Below are 17,548 nucleotides of genomic sequence, written 5' to 3'. Positions count from 1 at the left end.
TTCTTTCTTTCAGTAAGTTAAAAACGGGAACAGTTCCCCTATTTAGAGTGGTTAAGTTTTGACAGCCTTCATGTATAGTGTAGTATCCGCCCTAGCTACACCACTGGCTGTCTGGTACAGCAGTCCCAACAAGCATTGGAGTCTGATAAAGAGCTTATTGCGCCACAATTTGTCTTGTTCAGCTAAAAAACTAGCTTATTCAACTTAAATAGTTTGTTGGGGTGGCAATCGAAAGAATCAAGATTTAGTTTTATCACTGACTGCACACCCGAGCAGACGCGCGTTTAACTGTATCACTTAGGGCAAATTTCTTCACCTTCGCTTAACTCTTAAGGCCCAAATTACCGTAATCCAGTCATTGACAAGAAAACAGCCACGTGCTTGTACCACCCCCAGGAAGAAATCCGCCCACTGAGGAGAAAATGCATTCCCCAGCTGAATCGGGGAAGCACTCTTGTTTTAAAACTACATCAACATGTAGTGGTGACTTCAATACATCCGTGGGATGCTTCATTTGGATGAATTTCGTAATATTATTTGAAAAAACTGCCTTTTGCAGAAAATATTGCAAAGTAGAAAAAATATTTTTCCAGGAGGGGAAATCGTCGATTTACTCTCACGCTCTCTTATACTTTGCAGATACTCGAAAATCATCGTTCAGTGTTGCGTGTTGATTTGTTCTATATGTTATGCTTGTTTTCTCGATATGTACGTAAACATCAAGCAATAATCTATGAAAATGATGCTTTTCATGCTATATATTGACACTAAATATTAGATGTGAGCTAGAACTGTAAAAACGCAAGCATTCATAAGCAACGCAGGTTATTTATTTTTTCATAATTCAAGTGTTGATAATGTAATGTAATGCTAAAATAATAATGTAATGCTAAAACGGCATCACTTTTCATGTACACAGAGAGAAGACCGATCATATGGTCATGTAAACAATCCATTGAATCTGGACGAACATTTGAGAAGGTAGTCAACTGCATCATAATTTTACATTCATGTAAAATGTATGTAAGAAATTGTGTAATTAGGAGAAGGATGCACAACAAATCAATCTCAGATGCATGTTTGAGGTTGTTTATGCGTATCACTATAATCTGTGCGCTGTACAGGTATTGAAAAGGACGTTAATATTTTGTGGAAATATATAGAGTTTGATACCTTTTGAAATGTTTGTGTACTTTGTACAAAACCAGATCTGAGCGAATGAGTAGGCTCTCCGCAAAAAAAAAAGAAGCGAACAGCAAGAAAAAGAAGTCGATTTGATGTATGACATTTGAACCTTAAGCGGTGCTCACCCATACGTTTAAACCTGGTTTAAGGCTTAAGCAGAGGTGAAGAAATTGACCCTTACAGTATTTATCACAGTCTCGTAATTAGATTAAAGAACCCAATCTCCCACGAGTTTATTATATATAGAAATAAGTATTCGATATTAGCAGTGGAGGGTAGCCAACCAGCCATTGTTTTCGATTCATTCAACTAATCAACTGCATTGGATGTGGATTTCGTTAACCCGCCGAAGAGATTCTATAACATTACCCCGAAAATCATTCATAAGAATGCTCTATATCCTTGAATGTGTTTCCTTTATTCACAATAAGGTATCCATCCAGTTGGAAATACCGCATTATTGGTAAGTCATCCAATCAACCGGGAAATTCATTTATAGAGTGATGGATAAACACCGTTTGCTTAAGTGTAGGATTATATGTACAAACTTAAATCAGCTTTATGACAGATGCTTCTTCAGGAATAAGGTGCAATTGCCAGATCAATAACGTGCGAACACATTGCAAACTAAATTGATTGCACTGACTAAGTTGGTGCCACAAAGGAAATCCGAAGAATCGACTGAAAGAATTCCTGGTGGAGCTTCCTGTGGAATCTTTGGTGGAACTTCTCGAGGAAATCAAGGTGGAATTTCTCAAATAATTCCAGGAGGAATTCATAGTAGGCCTTACGGTGGTATCCCTGGTGGAACCCCTGGATGAATCCTTGATTGAACTTCTCGAAGAATCCCTGCTGGAACTCCTAGAGGAATTCTTATTAGACCTCCTGGAACTTCTGGATGAATCTTTGGTGGAACTTCTGGAGGAATCTCTGGTGGAAGTACTGGAGATATCCCTGGTTGAACCTCTGGAGATATCCCTGGTAGAACTTCTGGAGAAACATTTGGTGGAGCTTCTGGAGGAAACTAAGGTGGAACTTCTGGATGAATCCTTGGTGGACTCCTAGAGGAATCCTCAGTAGACCTTACGGTGGAATCTGGTGGTACAACAACTGATAGAATGCCTGGTGGAACTCCTGGAGGAATCCTTGTTGGAACTCCTGAAGAAATTCCTGGTGAAACTCCTGGTGGAGCTTCTGGAGGAATCTTTGGTGGAACTCCTGGACAAATCCCTGGTGGAACTCGATGAATCATTGATGGAACTTCTCAAGGAATCCCTGCTGAAACTCCTAGAGTAATTCTCAGTAGACATTACGGTGGAATCCCTGGTAAAACTGCTGGTGGAATGCTTGGTGGAACTCCTGGAGGAATCCATGGTGGAACTTCTGGAGAAATCCTTGTTGGAACTTCTGAAGGAATTCCTGGTGAAACTTCTGGAGAAAGTCTTGGTGGAACTCCTGGAGGAATCCTTGCTGGAACTCCTAAAGGAATCCTTGGTGGAGCTTCTGGAAGAATCTTTGGTGGAACTCCTGGAGAAATCCCTGGTGGAACTTCTGGAGAAATCCTTGGTGGAACTTCTCGAGGAAACCAAGGTGGAACTTCTGAAGTAATCCCTGGTGAAACTGCTGGATGAATCCTTGATGGAACTTCTCGTGGAATCCCTGCTGAAACTCCTAGAGGAATTCTTAGTAGGCCTTATGGTGGCATCCCTGGTCTTTGGAATCTTTGGTGGAACTCCTGCAGAAATCTCTGGTGAAACTCCTGGAAGAATCTTTGGTGGAACTTCTGGGGAAATCCTAAGTATGTCTAACGGTGGAATCTCTGGTGGAACTCCTGGAGGAATCCTTGGTGGAACTTCTGAAGTAATCCCTGGTGAAACTGCTGGATGAATCCTTGATGGAACTTCTCATGGAATCTCTGCTGATACTGCTAGAGAAATTCTTAGTAGGCCTTATGGTGGGATCCCTGGTGGAACTTCTGGATGAATCCTTGTTGGAACTTCTGAAGGAATTTTTGGTGTAATTTCTCGATTAATCCCTGTTGGAAGTTCCTAGAGGAATCCTTAGTAAGCCTCCTGGAGGAATCTCTGGTGGAACTCCTGATGGAATTCCTGGTGAAACTTCTGGAGGAATCCTTGGTGGAACTTCTGGATAAATCCTCGATGAAACTTCTGAAGGAATCCTTGGTGAAACTACTGGAGAAATCCCTGGAGGAATCCTTGGTGGAACTCCTGAAGGAATTCCTGGTGAAACTTTTGGTGGAACTTCTCGAGGAAACCATGGTAGAACTTCTGAAATAGTCCCTGGTGGAACTCCTGGATGAATCCTTGACTGAACTTCTCGTGGAATCCCTGCTGAAACTCCTAGAGGAATTCGTAGTAGACATTACGGTGGAATCCCTGGTAAAACTGCTTGTGGTACTCCTGGAGGAATCCTTGGTGGAACTTCCAGAGGAAACCCTGGTGGAGCTTCTAGAAGAATCTCTGGTAAAACTTCTCGTAGAATCCCTGCTGGAACTCCTTGAAAATAGATGAAGTGGCGGAGCGGCAACAGAATGTGTTGTACGGATCCGGAACGTTCTACTCTTGAACATACATATCTTTTAATCCTCCAGTTCTTCGTCATGTTGGATCAGCGCCTCCCGTTTTATTTTTGGTCGAAAATTGCATTTACTAATATCGCAGGTGTAAGGTGAAGGAAAACCGGTGAAAGTGAAAAAAAAAACAAAAACACAATGCTGTCATGTTTTGCACGGAAAGCAAATGATGGAGAAAAACTGACAACTGACTTGGTGTCTTTTCATTTGTATACCTAGAACTCTACACACCGATGGAGACTTCAAGCGCAACACCGAAAAATTCCGAGTGTCTGGTCCCGGTTATTAGTTCCTGGTTCAGTGTGATACCGTTGAAGAAGGTTTGTTTGTGATTACTTTTTTCCACCGCTAATTGATCCACTTGTTCGTTTCCCACTATTCCGACGTGGCTTGGAATCCATTGGATTTTAATGTTGGTATTCCAGGCTTCTTGAAGTTCTTTATATATTTCTCCGACAATATAGTTCGTCTCCAAACTGTCTTCATTAAGCAGCATCTCGCACGCACTACGCGAGTCGGTGAGAATAACTGTTTTTCTGTAGTCGTTCGTTTTGACTAGCTCAACAGCTTTCAAGATGGCAAGCAATTCCACGTTTGTTATGGTGAAATTACTGTTTATGTTCTCCGCTATAGAGTTCCCGTTCGTTTCGTCTAGCACTGCAAAGGCCGTTCCTGTTGCCGTCTTTGATCCGTCAGTGAAAATTCGGTTGAACCCCTTGTAGGTGGTGTGTATTTTCTCCTGGTAAAGTGTTTGCCATCCATTTCGACTCATGTTTCCCTTTTTGTATTTTGGTTCTCCTAATGTCGTGCGTACTATTTGAGTGAAATCAAGTGTTTGTACGTACCGTGGTATTTTATGTCGGACTAGATCCTTATCTGATGGATGTACTTGATAAAGGATATCCATATGTTTGTCAGCTGTCTCGGTTAGAAAGGAACCGTTTCCCATTTCTTTGTTTAATGTTTCTGATATGAACTTGTACAGAGGTGTTTTGAAGTATATAGCACGAACCAGCTCTCTTTTCGCTAAGGCTTCAACTCGATGTTGCATGGGCATTTGGCCTGCTTCTGCCAACATCACATGGACTGGTGTACTGGGAAGATACCCAATTGCTTGCCTGATGACTGTATTCTGCATAGTTTGGAGTTTTTGAAGGTTGGTCCTGGCTGCGTTCCATATCACCGGTTTCACCGCAACTCGTAACTGAGAATGTTTTGAAAATGATAGCAAAGCAAACAGCAAAAGTCATCGTTTATTATTTATGATTTTATCATTCTCACTACCGTGCGGGGCGAAAAGTGGCTGCGTACTTAATACGAGTTTGAAGCTTACCGTTCGAAGTATTAACTTTAATACCAGATTAACGAAAATCCGTATTAAATCGGGTATTATCTTCGTTGGTGCTTACCGCCACTAATGAATGCATAATTTCAACGATTTGTTGTATGGTCGATTTCGGTTCGAGAACCAAATAGAATGATGTTAAATCATTCATTTCGGGTTATAGTTTTTTTTTATATTCCAAACATTTATAGGAACGCGAGTTTGGCAACACTGACTATGTTTTGTTGTGACGGTTGTGACATCGCTTCTGTCATCATCGTGTCGACTAGGGATCCTACATTCAGAGATATGCGAAAGCGGCCATCTTGAGCCAATCGAGCATTGAGAACTGTCAAAATCTGAGCCAAATGAACATCGTTATTGTTGCAGATCGAAAGGTATTGCGATTTTGGTGAAATCGATTTTATGAAAAGTTTTATCGAATAAACAATTTGTTTTGCTTTCGTAAGTAAAAGTAGTCTAGTTGATGCATTATATCGTGTTCATTCGTATTGCTTTTAAATTTTAGCGAAAATGTACTGCTAGAGGATAGACAAAATAATCAAAAAGTGTCTTCGAATGTAGAGTCATGTGCAAGCCTAAACATTTTTCACTGCGGCAAGTGCTGGCAGCGTTTGTTTACGAAAGTAACAGCGTTGCTAAATCGTCTGGAAATGTATTCGCACATCTCTTAATATAGGATCCCTAGTGTCGACTGATGCAAAATAATTTTATTTCGCATTGGATCGATTTCTCGCGTTTTTTCGTCACTCACTAGCAGATTTAAGTCTTAAAATATCGGTCTGTGCACTATTAATGTAAATTACTGTTGATTCGATGTGTTGATATTAGATGTGCTTATTTTGTGAACAGTTTAAAAGTGGAATAAGATGTTCTCGATAAAAACACCACGTATCCAACAAAAGGATCTCCAATGTCTCAATGGCTGTGGATTCTATGGAAATGCCCAGTGGAATGGGCTGTGCTCCAAATGTTATCGCGAACGGATGATGAAGGAACGGCATATGAAACGTAAGCACAAAGATCACCGCAGCTGATGGTTTATCAGAATTTTTACTCAAAAGTGCAGCAGGTTGCGAGATGCTTTGTCTGTTTTTATATAGCCTGAGAATAATATGAAAATCGACTTTCTATCGTACGCAAGGCCAAGGTGGCATAATTTTATTTACTTGATGGCTTGCTGAGTTTGATTAATTTTAATTTATTTGTTTTATTCATTCATTGAAGAGCCTTTAAAAATGGTAAACTGGTTGGATTTTGTATTCTCATTCAATTTCATTTTCAGTCCCCTTTTTCGTTTGTTTCATTTTAATCAGCTTTACCGTTAAGTACCTTTGTGGATTTTCAATTAATATTTCTCTGCAAAGCATTTAACAAAGTGTATAGCATTATACCTTTTCAAATATGTTACTGAATTTCCTAAACTTAACAAAGTCTCTTTTCGGAATATAAACATGTAAAAAGCTTTACTCAAACATTATATGGATTATGGTAACAAGGCTCACTGCCGTTATAGATGAATTTATTCCAATTTTTACATCAATTTCAGTTTATCGCCCGCGACTGGAAGGTCACCAAAGTGGCAAAAAACATGAGCCTCATCATAGTTCCGAACACAATCAGCAACACCAGCAGCAGTTTCTGCAACACATTGACCAACGTCATGTTAGCAAAACCGCCCATGCCCAATCGGTTAAATCCGGAACCGCTCCCAAAGAGGAAGATAAGAAGAAGAAACGTAACTTCATAGATTTATTGAAAAAGTCTGCGTCCGTGAAGGAATCGGAGAGGCCCACGCGGCATCATCATCATCACTCCAATCATCACCACCATCGGCAGCCGATGGACAAACTTGAACAAGAGTATCAGGATGCGTTGAAGGCTCTTAAAATAGAGGACGCTGCCAAAAGGGAGCTTAAGTATTTCATTGAAATGTTGGATCAAAAGATTCGCAAAAAGCATTCGGACTGCAGTATAGAGGAAGTGTCGGAAATTGTCCAGAACGAGTACATCAAGTTTCGAGAGTACATGAACATGGAAAATTCCAAGTTTGTCAACGTGCCTCAGGAGACCAAGGAACAGGCTCTCGATTTTTTCGAGAAATGCATCATGACCATGAATCACGGTCGGTTGTTTTCCCCGCCGACGACAAATGACGAGGAGAAGGATTCGCAAATACAGAAAAGGATTCGACAGCTTAACTGGATTAACGCGAAACATTTGCTGTGCAGCATAGATGAGGTGAATTCAGAGGTTCGCGATTTGGTCTACACCGCCATCACGGAGCTTGTGTCAATGGATTCGTTTCATTCACCGCAGGTATGTTGGGAAATAATGTGATATCAGTGCCATTGAAAAATATTAATTGTGTGATTTATTTTCAGGAAAAGCTCGAGTGTATTGTAAGGTGTTGCAGAAATATTTTCAATTTATTAAAACAATCAGTTGGTGGTCCCGCGAGTGCAGATGAATTTCTTCCGGCGCTTATATTTGTAGTCCTCAAGGCGAATCCCGTTCGACTACATAGCAACATCAATTACATAACTCGGTTCAGCAATGCTTCTCGACTGATGAGCGGCGAGGGCGGTTACTACTTTACCAATCTTTGTTGTGCGATTTCGTTCATAGAAAACCTTACTTCCGAGTCGTTGTCCATGTCTGCCGAGGAGTTCAATGGATTGATGACGGGGGACAAAACTGGACCATCGGCTTGGGAGAGCGCATTGATGGCTTGTGAAAGTCTGCACCTCATATCAGAAAACATGAAAACCATGAAAAAGTTAGGTACTAGGAACGAGGAAATCTTGAATAATATTGAAACTCTCAACGAGGATATCGTTAGTTTTAAGGTAAGTTTCTTCAAAGCTTATGCCCTGTCCATGGATAAGGGGCTTGACGTTGATATTTCAAGTGTCTTAAAAAGATTTTTATTTTATTTTTATTTTTGTTGTTTAATAGAGTGCTTTTTTCAAACAAAGGTTAAGTTCAAGACTAAATTTAAAAAAAATAAGATATTTTTCCATTTTTTATATCTCCTTCACAAGAATATCGTTATTTTAATGGTAATGGTTTGAAAATAAGCTCCGTAGAGAAACTTTTATCACATCTTACTTAAATAAGGTCAACAGTTATACCAAACACTTGAGGTACCATGCCTCCAAGTTAACTAATGGTTAGTGTCGCACGATCTAACAACAACTGCCTATTGGTAAATTTGGAGGTGCCGGCAGGGCTCAGTAGGGGTCTAACTAACATAACTCTAATACTAACAAGACCCTGAAACAAACGCTTATCCAAATAGCATACATCTATTTATACTTGTAGTAGTAGCTAACAATAATTCATTTTGTACCCGTATAGCTGAAGTAGAATTTTAGTAGTGAAAAGTAGAATTAGTAGATTTACTAATTTGGCATTGGAGATAGTGAATGTATCTATTATATCTTCTCGATAATCTTTTTATTTTAGTCTCTCTAGCTGCATGGATCAACGCAAAAAACTGTTTCTCTCTTCCTTCTATTAGGTTAGTTAGAAAAATTAGCGGATATATAGGGGACATGACTTAGTGTTTCTCGTATTAAGACAAATTCGCTGACCTTTACCTTATAATAAAATAAATGACCGATAGTAAAATAAATGACTGAAATTTAAAGATATCAAATAAATAATAAAAAACGAAAATAAATACATGACCATCGGTGGACAGAAAGACAAGAGACAGAGTTCTGTTTAGAATAGTTAATTGAGACCATTGCACTCACAAGATAGAGAATAACTGGTACCACTATTATTGCTACAAGACTAATAACTTGACCACTTACGGAAATGAGGATAGACCATATGATGCGTTCATCCACTATTATATTGAATATTGTATACCCTGAAGCTGAATAACTGAATTTTAGACCTCATTATTTTAATAAATAATAAAGGTTTGAATACTAGAAAAGGGAATAGAACTTGACCAAAAAAAAGCAATTACGGAACAACTGGATAGAAATTTTGTATAATGATCACTATTAGACTACTGAAACTTTAACATATGACATTACTGTGACTGATAGGATACAATTAACTCGACGACGTATTGACAAACATCCGATACTCAACCGTGTTAAAATAAGGGAAGCTCTTCAATGTGTCCGTTCATTACAATAGTACTTAAATTAATCTATTTTGAAACTACCCTACCAGAATGATATCATATCATATCACATCTTTATTCGAAATTGTTACTTGGAAATGGCAACAGTATCACCCGTTGTCAACATAGACTACTATTAGGTATTGAATGTCGGCTCCAAGTAACTAATAATTAAATTTACATGTTAACTACTTATTCAGAAAACATCTATGTACATGTTGAGCTTCCATTATTTGTTCGGTTTATAATTGACAGACTGTAGATAGAAAGAATAATGTATCGGTATGATCACAATACAAACCCAGGCCGCAGTGACCTAGTGAGCAACATAGCTTGAGTCGTCTGCTAGTATTGTGTATCACATGGAGAGCCCAGCCGAGATACCAGTCTATTAAGACTACAACTGGTCAACCCTCGAAAAAAAAAAAAAAAAAAAAAGTTTCTTCAAAGCTTATGTATGGGCTATTGGGCTGTAGGTCATTTCACAGAAAATCAATCTTCAAAATCACACTCCTCCTGATCATTTTCAGGATAAAAAATCCCCAGAAAAAAAACTTTTATTTAGCTTTAACTTCCTGGCTTCTTTTTCACTATCTTATTTAAGGACGCAATCTATCATAAAAAACTAAGTAAATACTATAACCCCATTATAAAGAACGTTAAAAAGACATTACTCATTTTTGGAATAAGATATTTGATAAGCAAAATTTAAACAGTGTCAAATGTCTTTCGTTAATGTTGAAAACCATTTATGGTCTTTTTAATCTACAGAACGAAATCAGGCAAAAAGTGACAGAAGTTTTGGATCGTACACCACTAGTACTGAAACCTATTCGCACACCACGACGTTTAGAAAAACAAAATGCACAAATATTCAGCACTTCTTCTGATAATCAAACGGCCGTAGGAGGCCACTTCCAGTCGAATCTGATGGCAGCCATGAAGGTGGGTGAGGTGGAACCTAGCGACACCAAAAAGCTATCCGCTATCGAGTCAACAACCCCTGCAACGCAGACCAATTTCGATGAGCTGGTTCGGAACCTGTCCGATACGTTGGTTGCACCACTCGTTCCAGTGGATGTAGACAAAAACTTGCTACCGTCCCCGTTGCCTGGAATGAGTGCGAGCAATTCTGCCGATCTGCTGTCAGCATCGCCCATTTTCGACTACAACCGAGTTTTCGACACGCAATCACTGGATGAGATCGCCACCCCCGATGACATGGCGCACACCTTCATTAAGGGAATTCGTAACATCAATTACGATTTCGATTTCTCCGATCACAGCGGCGAAAATAGTGCCGCTGATGACATCGATTCAAAACCATCTGTGTCGGGGGTCCAAATAAGTCGGTTCGATTTGGAAGAATTCGATCCATTGCTAGTGAAAGATCGCGAAGGAAAACTGCCTTCGTTAGCACTCAAGCCCACTAGTGGGGGAAATTTGCTGGATGAAGATTCTCCGCGAGCTCTCCTGCTAGAATCGCCTATCAAACCGAACGTGGCGGAGTATCAGGGATTCTCACTGCAGGGATTTAACATCCCAACGATAACCTGTGCCGCGGGTGATATGGGAGCTTCCAGTACGGTCGGTACGAAACCGGTTCACCCATCACGGACTACGGCGAATACGTTGGAAAGTGGTAGGAGCTAAGTTTAAGGGATGAGGTGAGTACACTTTGCTTTAAATTTGTTATGTGTGCTATTAAAGATGTGCAAAATGTTTATCGATCTTTATCTAAAATTGTTACGACTATATTCGATGCTTATCTATGTTATGATGTTATGCCGAAATTTTCCGACTGAAATAAAATATCACAGGCTGAAAAATCAGTTCTGTGTAAAAAATTAGAGAGGTACAAGATACGGCCGCATGATAGAAGTGGTAAAGAGCTTCTTTGAAAGATCTCCATCTTGTTTGATTGCATGCTATTGCCTCAATCAGTCAAGAAGATTCCTGCGAAGGCAGCTGAGATTGATTATTTACTTACTCAGACTAACACCGGAGTGGTCTTTGTAGGTAGTATATAAAAGTCGTCTCCACTCAGCTCGGTTCATGACAGTTCATGACAGCAGCGAGTTCGAACGTGCTTTTCGCTCGCGCATTTTTTCAAATGTTTCAATTCGGGCATGGCTCCCGAAATTTTCACATGGCCACGCGCTGCAACAAGTGTGGCGAAAGGCACCCGACGGATGAGTGCGATAAGATGAAGGTGGCCGATTCAAAGTGCGCCAACTGTGGCGAAAAACATCGGGCCATTACGAAAGGCTGTCTGAAACGCGCGGACTTCCTGGAAATCCGAAAGAAAGCATCTACCAAAGCCCATCCGAAGAGGAACCGTACTCCAGTGATCGACGAGGTGAACCTTCCTGATATCACGGCTTCCCGTACTTCCACCTTTGCAACCGCACAAGCTACTGGCCACAGCAGCAGCATCGATTTGAGCCCCAGCACCACCAGTTCCATCCTCGAGCGAATGGCCCCCGTTTCCTCCTCCTGGATTCTGTTGGCAGCCGGAGAATCAAACTGCAGCGGAGCAGCTGATGCCAATCTTCTCCCAGCTCGCCACTCGGCTGCGTGGTTGCAAAACTCGATTCGACCAGGTCTTCACTTTTGGCATGTTCATCATTGAAAATGTCTACTAGGGTGGGCCTGGTGAACTGGAACGCTTGCTCGCTAAAGAGCAAAACAATTGAGCTGAAGTATTTCCTTTACGAGAAGGAAATAGATGTAGCGTTCATCACCGAAATGCAACTAAAACTGGAGGTGAACATCAACATCCCGGATTTTCGCATCGTGCGGCCGTCCAGGGGAAGTGGTGTGGCCATCGCTCTTCGTTACAACATCAACTATCGTCTGCTTCCAGCTCAGTGTCATCGAGGCCATCGGTTTCGAAATCACCACTTCTGTCGGCACAATCGGGCTCATCGCGACGTACTGCCCAACCCAAGCCAAAGTCGGCGATAGTTCATCGGCCGCCCTTCGGAGGAACATCGTCAAGCTAACGCGGAGACAAGGTCAGTATATCATTGCCGGAGACCTGAATGCCAAGCATCAAGCCTGGGGCAACAGTCGCGGCAATCGAAATGGCACCATCTGGAGCGACGACATGGAGGAAGGCCACTACACGATCCTGAGCCCGGATTCCCCCACTCGGCTGAGTCGGTCCGGAGTCTACGCAACGATATATCTGTACATAACCAACATGAACGACTACATGTCCCAGCCGGTCGCGTACCAGGAGCTCAGCTCGAATCACCATCCCGTGGTGGCGGAAGTAGAGATGTCGCAAATTAATCGATTACTTCGATTAATCGATTCAACGTTGTGATAATCGATAAATTTTGAATCGATTATTACCCAACTATTAATCCATTCTATAATTGAGAGGAATCTAGAGTAATCGATTAGTTTCTAATCGATTAATCAGGATTTTACGACATCATAAAGGATGTCGCAAATTAATTGATTACTTCGATTTATCGATTCATCGTTGTGATAATCGATTAATTTTGAATCGATTACTTTTCAACGACTAATCGACTCAATAATCAACTAGAATCGAAAGTAATCGATTAGTCACTAATCGATTAATCGGGATCTTACGACGGAAGTGAACTCCTCGGTTAGTCGGCATCAGCTGTCCCGGCGAAACTACCATCGAGTCGACTGGGGCCGGTTCCAAAGGTGCGTGAATGAGGGCATAGACTATGAGGTGCGTTCGGAGACGCTGGAAAGTATCGACCGCCAGCTGTGCGCCATCGAAGAGGCAAACTCGGTGGCCAGAGAGCAGCATGGTCCAACGGCTCGACAGGTAAGCAACACCTTAGCCATTGATACACGCATCAAAGATTTGATCCGTTTACGAAATGTCAGTACCAGCTCACTGGGCTGCCTGTCCTGAAGACACGTTGCAATCGTTTGACAAAAATCATCCAGGCCAGAATGATGGACCTCAGAAATCGTGATTTCTCCAATAAGATCCGCGCTCTCCCAGAGTGTGCTAAGTTTGGATACTGGGTTCGCCGTAGAGCTGGGCGAGCTCGTGGTTCATTCTTCGCCGCCACACACTGTCTTTTTGGACACCGCCAAAGATGGTCATAAGCACCCGTCTCTGGAATACTCCGAGTGCTTGCAAGTCCTCCTCGAGCATTGTCCATGTTTCATGTCCGTAGAGGACTACCGGTCTTATTAACGTCTTGTAAATGACACATTTGGTACGGTGGCGAATCTTTTTTGATCGCAATTTCTTCTGGAGCCCGTAGTAGGCCCGACTTCCACAGATGATGCGCCTTCGTATTTCACGACTAACATTATTATGAGTCTTTAGCAAGGATCCGAGGTAGATGAATTCCTCGACCACCTCGACCCGAGCAACACACATGTTGTAGAGTAGTTACAGTTACTCGAATGCAACCAAATTTGGTCTTATTTGAGTAGAGGCAACCAAATCAGCATGAGTTTTGCTACTAGGGGAAGGTATCCCCGTCTATCGTAACACTGCTTCCCAGGCGGGCCTTGTCGCGCTCGGTTCTGCCCACAACCATGTACTTTATCTTTGACGCATTCACCACCAGTCCAACTTTTGTTGCTTCACGTTTCAGGCGGCTGTATGTACAGTACAGCTCTGCCACCTTTGCAAATGTTCGGCCGACAATGTCCATGTCATCCGCGAAACATATAAATTGACTGGATATGTTGAAAATCGTACCCCAGCTGTTACACCCGGCTCTCCGCATGACACCTTCAAGCGCAATGTTGAACAACAGGCACTAAAGTCCATCACCTTGTCCCGGCGCGATTCGAACGAACTGGAGTGTTCGCCCGAAATCTTCACACAGTTTTGCACACCGTTGCTTTGATTAGTCTGGTAAGCTTCCCAGGGAAGCCATTCTTGTGCATAATTTTCCATAGCTCTACGCGGTCTATACATCCAGGTTTTTTTTTGTACGGTTTGGTTTTAGTGGTTTAAGACCTTCAGCGTCAATGAAACAATGAGTTAATTCAACGAAAAAATTCACCAAAAATAAATAAAGAAATCGGGTGGTATTCAAAAATCTGTGGATGTTCGGGTTAACCGAGAAGTTAATAAGTTCCAACCGCGTAAAAAATCTGTGTGTACTGTACTTGAAATCAATTAACAGATGGTGCGTTGGGACCTGGTATTCAGGGCTTTTTGAAAGTATTGCCATACAGTACCCAAGAAACCAAAAGTTCCTTTAAGAGCACGTTTTTCGCTTAAGCAGTTCAGTGAAGCTGAATAAGCGAAAAACGTACTCTTAAAGGAACTTTTGGTTACTTGGGTAAAGATCTGGTCCGTTGTCGAGCGGCCGTCAACGAAGCTTCCCATGATCTCATTCACTAATGGTGACAGACGACGGAAGATGATCACTTTGTAGGCGGCATTAAGGATGGTGATCGCTCGAAAGTTCTCACACTCCAGCTTGTTGCCTTTCTTGTAGATGGGGCATATAACCCCTTACTTCCACTCCTCCGGTAGCTGTTCAGTTTCCCAGATTCTAGTGGCTAGCTTTCCGGGCCCATCTTGATGAGCTCAGCTCTGATACCATCCTTACCAGTTGCTTTATTGGTCTTTAGCTGTTGGATGGCATCCTCAACTTCCCTAAATGCGGGGGCTGGTTGGCTTCCATCTTCCGCTGAACTGACGTAGTCATCTCCTCCGCTGCCTTGACTTTCACTGCCTGTACTCTCAGCGCCATTCAAATGTTCTTCGTAGTGCTGCTTCCAGCTTTCGATCACCACACGTTCGTCCGTCAAGATGCTCCCATCTTTATCCCTGCACATTTCGGCTCGCGGCACGAAGCCTTTGCGGGATGCGTTGAGCTTCTGATAGAACTTGCGTGTTTCTTGAGAATGGCACAGCTGTTCCATTTCCTCGCACTCCGCTTCTTCCAGGCGGGTCTGCTATCTCCTCTTTCGTCTATAAAGTTCCACGTTCTGCCGGGCACCTTGTTGCAGCGCGACCGCCCGCGCTGCGTCCTTGTTATCATGAATCTGTCTGCACTCTTCGTCGAACCAATCGTCCCATCGAGCTCACCCTCTTCCGGCAACTCTGCCTCGAGATGCTGCGCGTATGCAGTGGCGACATCAGGTTGCTTCAGTCGCTCTAGGTCGTACCGCGGCGGTCGTCGGTACCGAACATTGGTGATGATGGATAGTTTTGGGCGCAGTTTATCATCACCAGATAGTGGGCAGAGTCGATGTTAGTGCCACGGTATGTCCTGACGTCGATTATGTCGGAGAAGTGCCGTCCATCAATCAGAACGTTTTCGATTTGCGATTCTGTCTGCAGTGGTGATCTTCAGGTGTACCGATACGGAAGACTGTGTTGGAAGTAGGTGCTGCGAATGGCCATATTCTTGGAGGCAGCGAAATCAATTAGTAGTAGGCCGTTTTCGTTCGTCAGCCGGTGAGCGCTGAACTTCCCAATAGTCGGTCTAAACTCCTACTCTTGGCCAACCTGAGCGTTCAAATCTCCTATGATGATTTTGACGTCGTGGCTTGGGCAGCTGTCGTACTCACGTTCCAGCTGCGCGTAGAATGCGTCTTTAGCATCATCAGTGCTTCCGGAGTGTGGGCTATGGACGTTGATTATGCTGAAGTTGAAGAACCGGCTTATGATCCTCAACCTGCACATTCTCTCGTTGATCGGCCACCACCCGATCACGCGCCTTTGCATATCGCCCATCACTATGAAAGCTGTTCCCAGCTCGTGTGTGTTGCCGCAGCTCTGGTAGATGGTATGATTACCTCTAAACGTTCGCACCATTGATCTCTTCCAACAAAACTCCTGCAGCGCTACGATGCCGAATCCACGGTCCTTGAGCGTTTCGGCGAGCATGTGTGTGCTCCCTATGAAGTTGAGAGATTTGCAGTTCCACGAACCGAGTTTCCAATCGCTAGTACCTTTTCATCGCAGTGGTATTCGCCGATGGTTCCGGTCCGTACTCTCTTACTGATTGTTCGTTGCGTTTTTTTTGCTGGCTTGCAGGGCCTGACACCAAACCCCCTAAATTTCCGGAGGAGCATTCCTCCTTATTTCCGGTGGACCATGGTGCACAGTTTCACTTAGAGTCCCTCGCTGGCTAAACTCCCTTGGGCTCCGCCACCGTTTCCCCCAGGAACTACCTCTCAGTACTACTTCTGGGGGATGGTAGTACTTAACGTACTCGCTCATTCTCGCTCACACAGGCACCCATCCCATGCGAGTCTTACTTGGGTCCTCGCTCTATCGCACCCTCTAACACACCCTACATGCTCTATCACACCCTGTGAGTCTGACTTGTATGCTCACCTCTATCATGCCATGTAAGTCTGACTTGTGTGCTTACCCATCTCATGCCATGTGGGTCTGACTTGGATACTCACCTCTTTCATTCAGTTCGCGCTAACGCATGCTACTTTAGTCATTCGACCTAACTCTCGCTCTGGCATCCCTTATGGGACATTTTACTTAGGTTCCCACTTCTGACATACCATGTGAGACTGACTTGGATGCTCACCCACACTCCTCTGCCACGCCGCGGGGTATCAGTAGTCATAGGAACCAACATTCCTGCGCTACTCCCAGCACGGCGTGTGCAGTCCATGCATACACCTATTCATTCACACTTCTGCCATGCTTCGAGGTGACGATCTCGGTTGCCACCCGCTGTGCCATTATCTCTGCATGGGCAGACCATTCATACACTTCTCCGCGTTCGGCACTTTTCGCTCTAACTAACCAATCACAAGTTAGTACTGCTTGTCGATTGCTGCTCGGCGCGCCAGATTCTCTGCAAGCTGAAGGCAATCTCCCGAGCAGCATATATGTTACACATAGATCAAAGTAACTTATATACGACCAGATTCGGTCACAATTAAGTTGCTGCACCAAAATTCACTAGACTTGTGCTGCTTGGGCTGAGTGGTTGCAGTCGAGACTGCGTTCCACTTCTCCACCGCTTGACACATCCTCTGGATAAGGTTATCCGGAGTTGTGTCCCGGCCGCAAACGTGTAGCATTGCTCTTCTTTCGACGTCGAAGCGAGGACATACGAATAGTATGTGCTCTGCAGTTTCGTCAACACCTGGGCAGTCAGGGCAGACGGGGACCTCCGCGTGCCCAAACCTGTGCTGGTACTGCCGGAAACAGCCATGGCCTGACAGGAGTTGTGTCAGATGGAAGTGAATTTCCCCATGGGGTCTCCCCACCCAGCTTGATATGTTAGGAATCTTACCTTTCGAGGAGTTATCCCACTCGCGCTGCCATCTGGCAACC

The 17,548-nt window shown here is 43.2% G+C and overlaps 1 protein-coding gene across 1 annotated transcript; it reads left to right on the top strand.

Annotated features, from left to right (window-relative positions):
• The first annotated feature begins 5,816 nt into the window (after window positions 1-5,816).
• LOC134211197 (rab5 GDP/GTP exchange factor) lies at window positions 5,817-11,029 on the top strand. The gene is made up of 4 exons (XM_062687873.1): window positions 5,817-6,134; window positions 6,673-7,442; window positions 7,508-7,972; window positions 10,039-11,029. The coding sequence occupies exons 1-4, from the start codon at window positions 5,993-5,995 to the stop codon at window positions 10,918-10,920; spliced, it is 2,259 nt and encodes a 752-aa protein (XP_062543857.1). The 5' UTR covers window positions 5,817-5,992; the 3' UTR covers window positions 10,921-11,029.
• The last annotated feature ends 6,519 nt before the right edge of the window (window positions 11,030-17,548 follow it).

Source organism: Armigeres subalbatus, chromosome 2, assembly GCF_024139115.2.
Source record: "Armigeres subalbatus isolate Guangzhou_Male chromosome 2, GZ_Asu_2, whole genome shotgun sequence".
Classification (NCBI taxonomy): domain Eukaryota; kingdom Metazoa; phylum Arthropoda; class Insecta; order Diptera; family Culicidae; genus Armigeres; species Armigeres subalbatus.
This window is presented reverse-complemented; position numbering and strand designations above follow the sequence as displayed.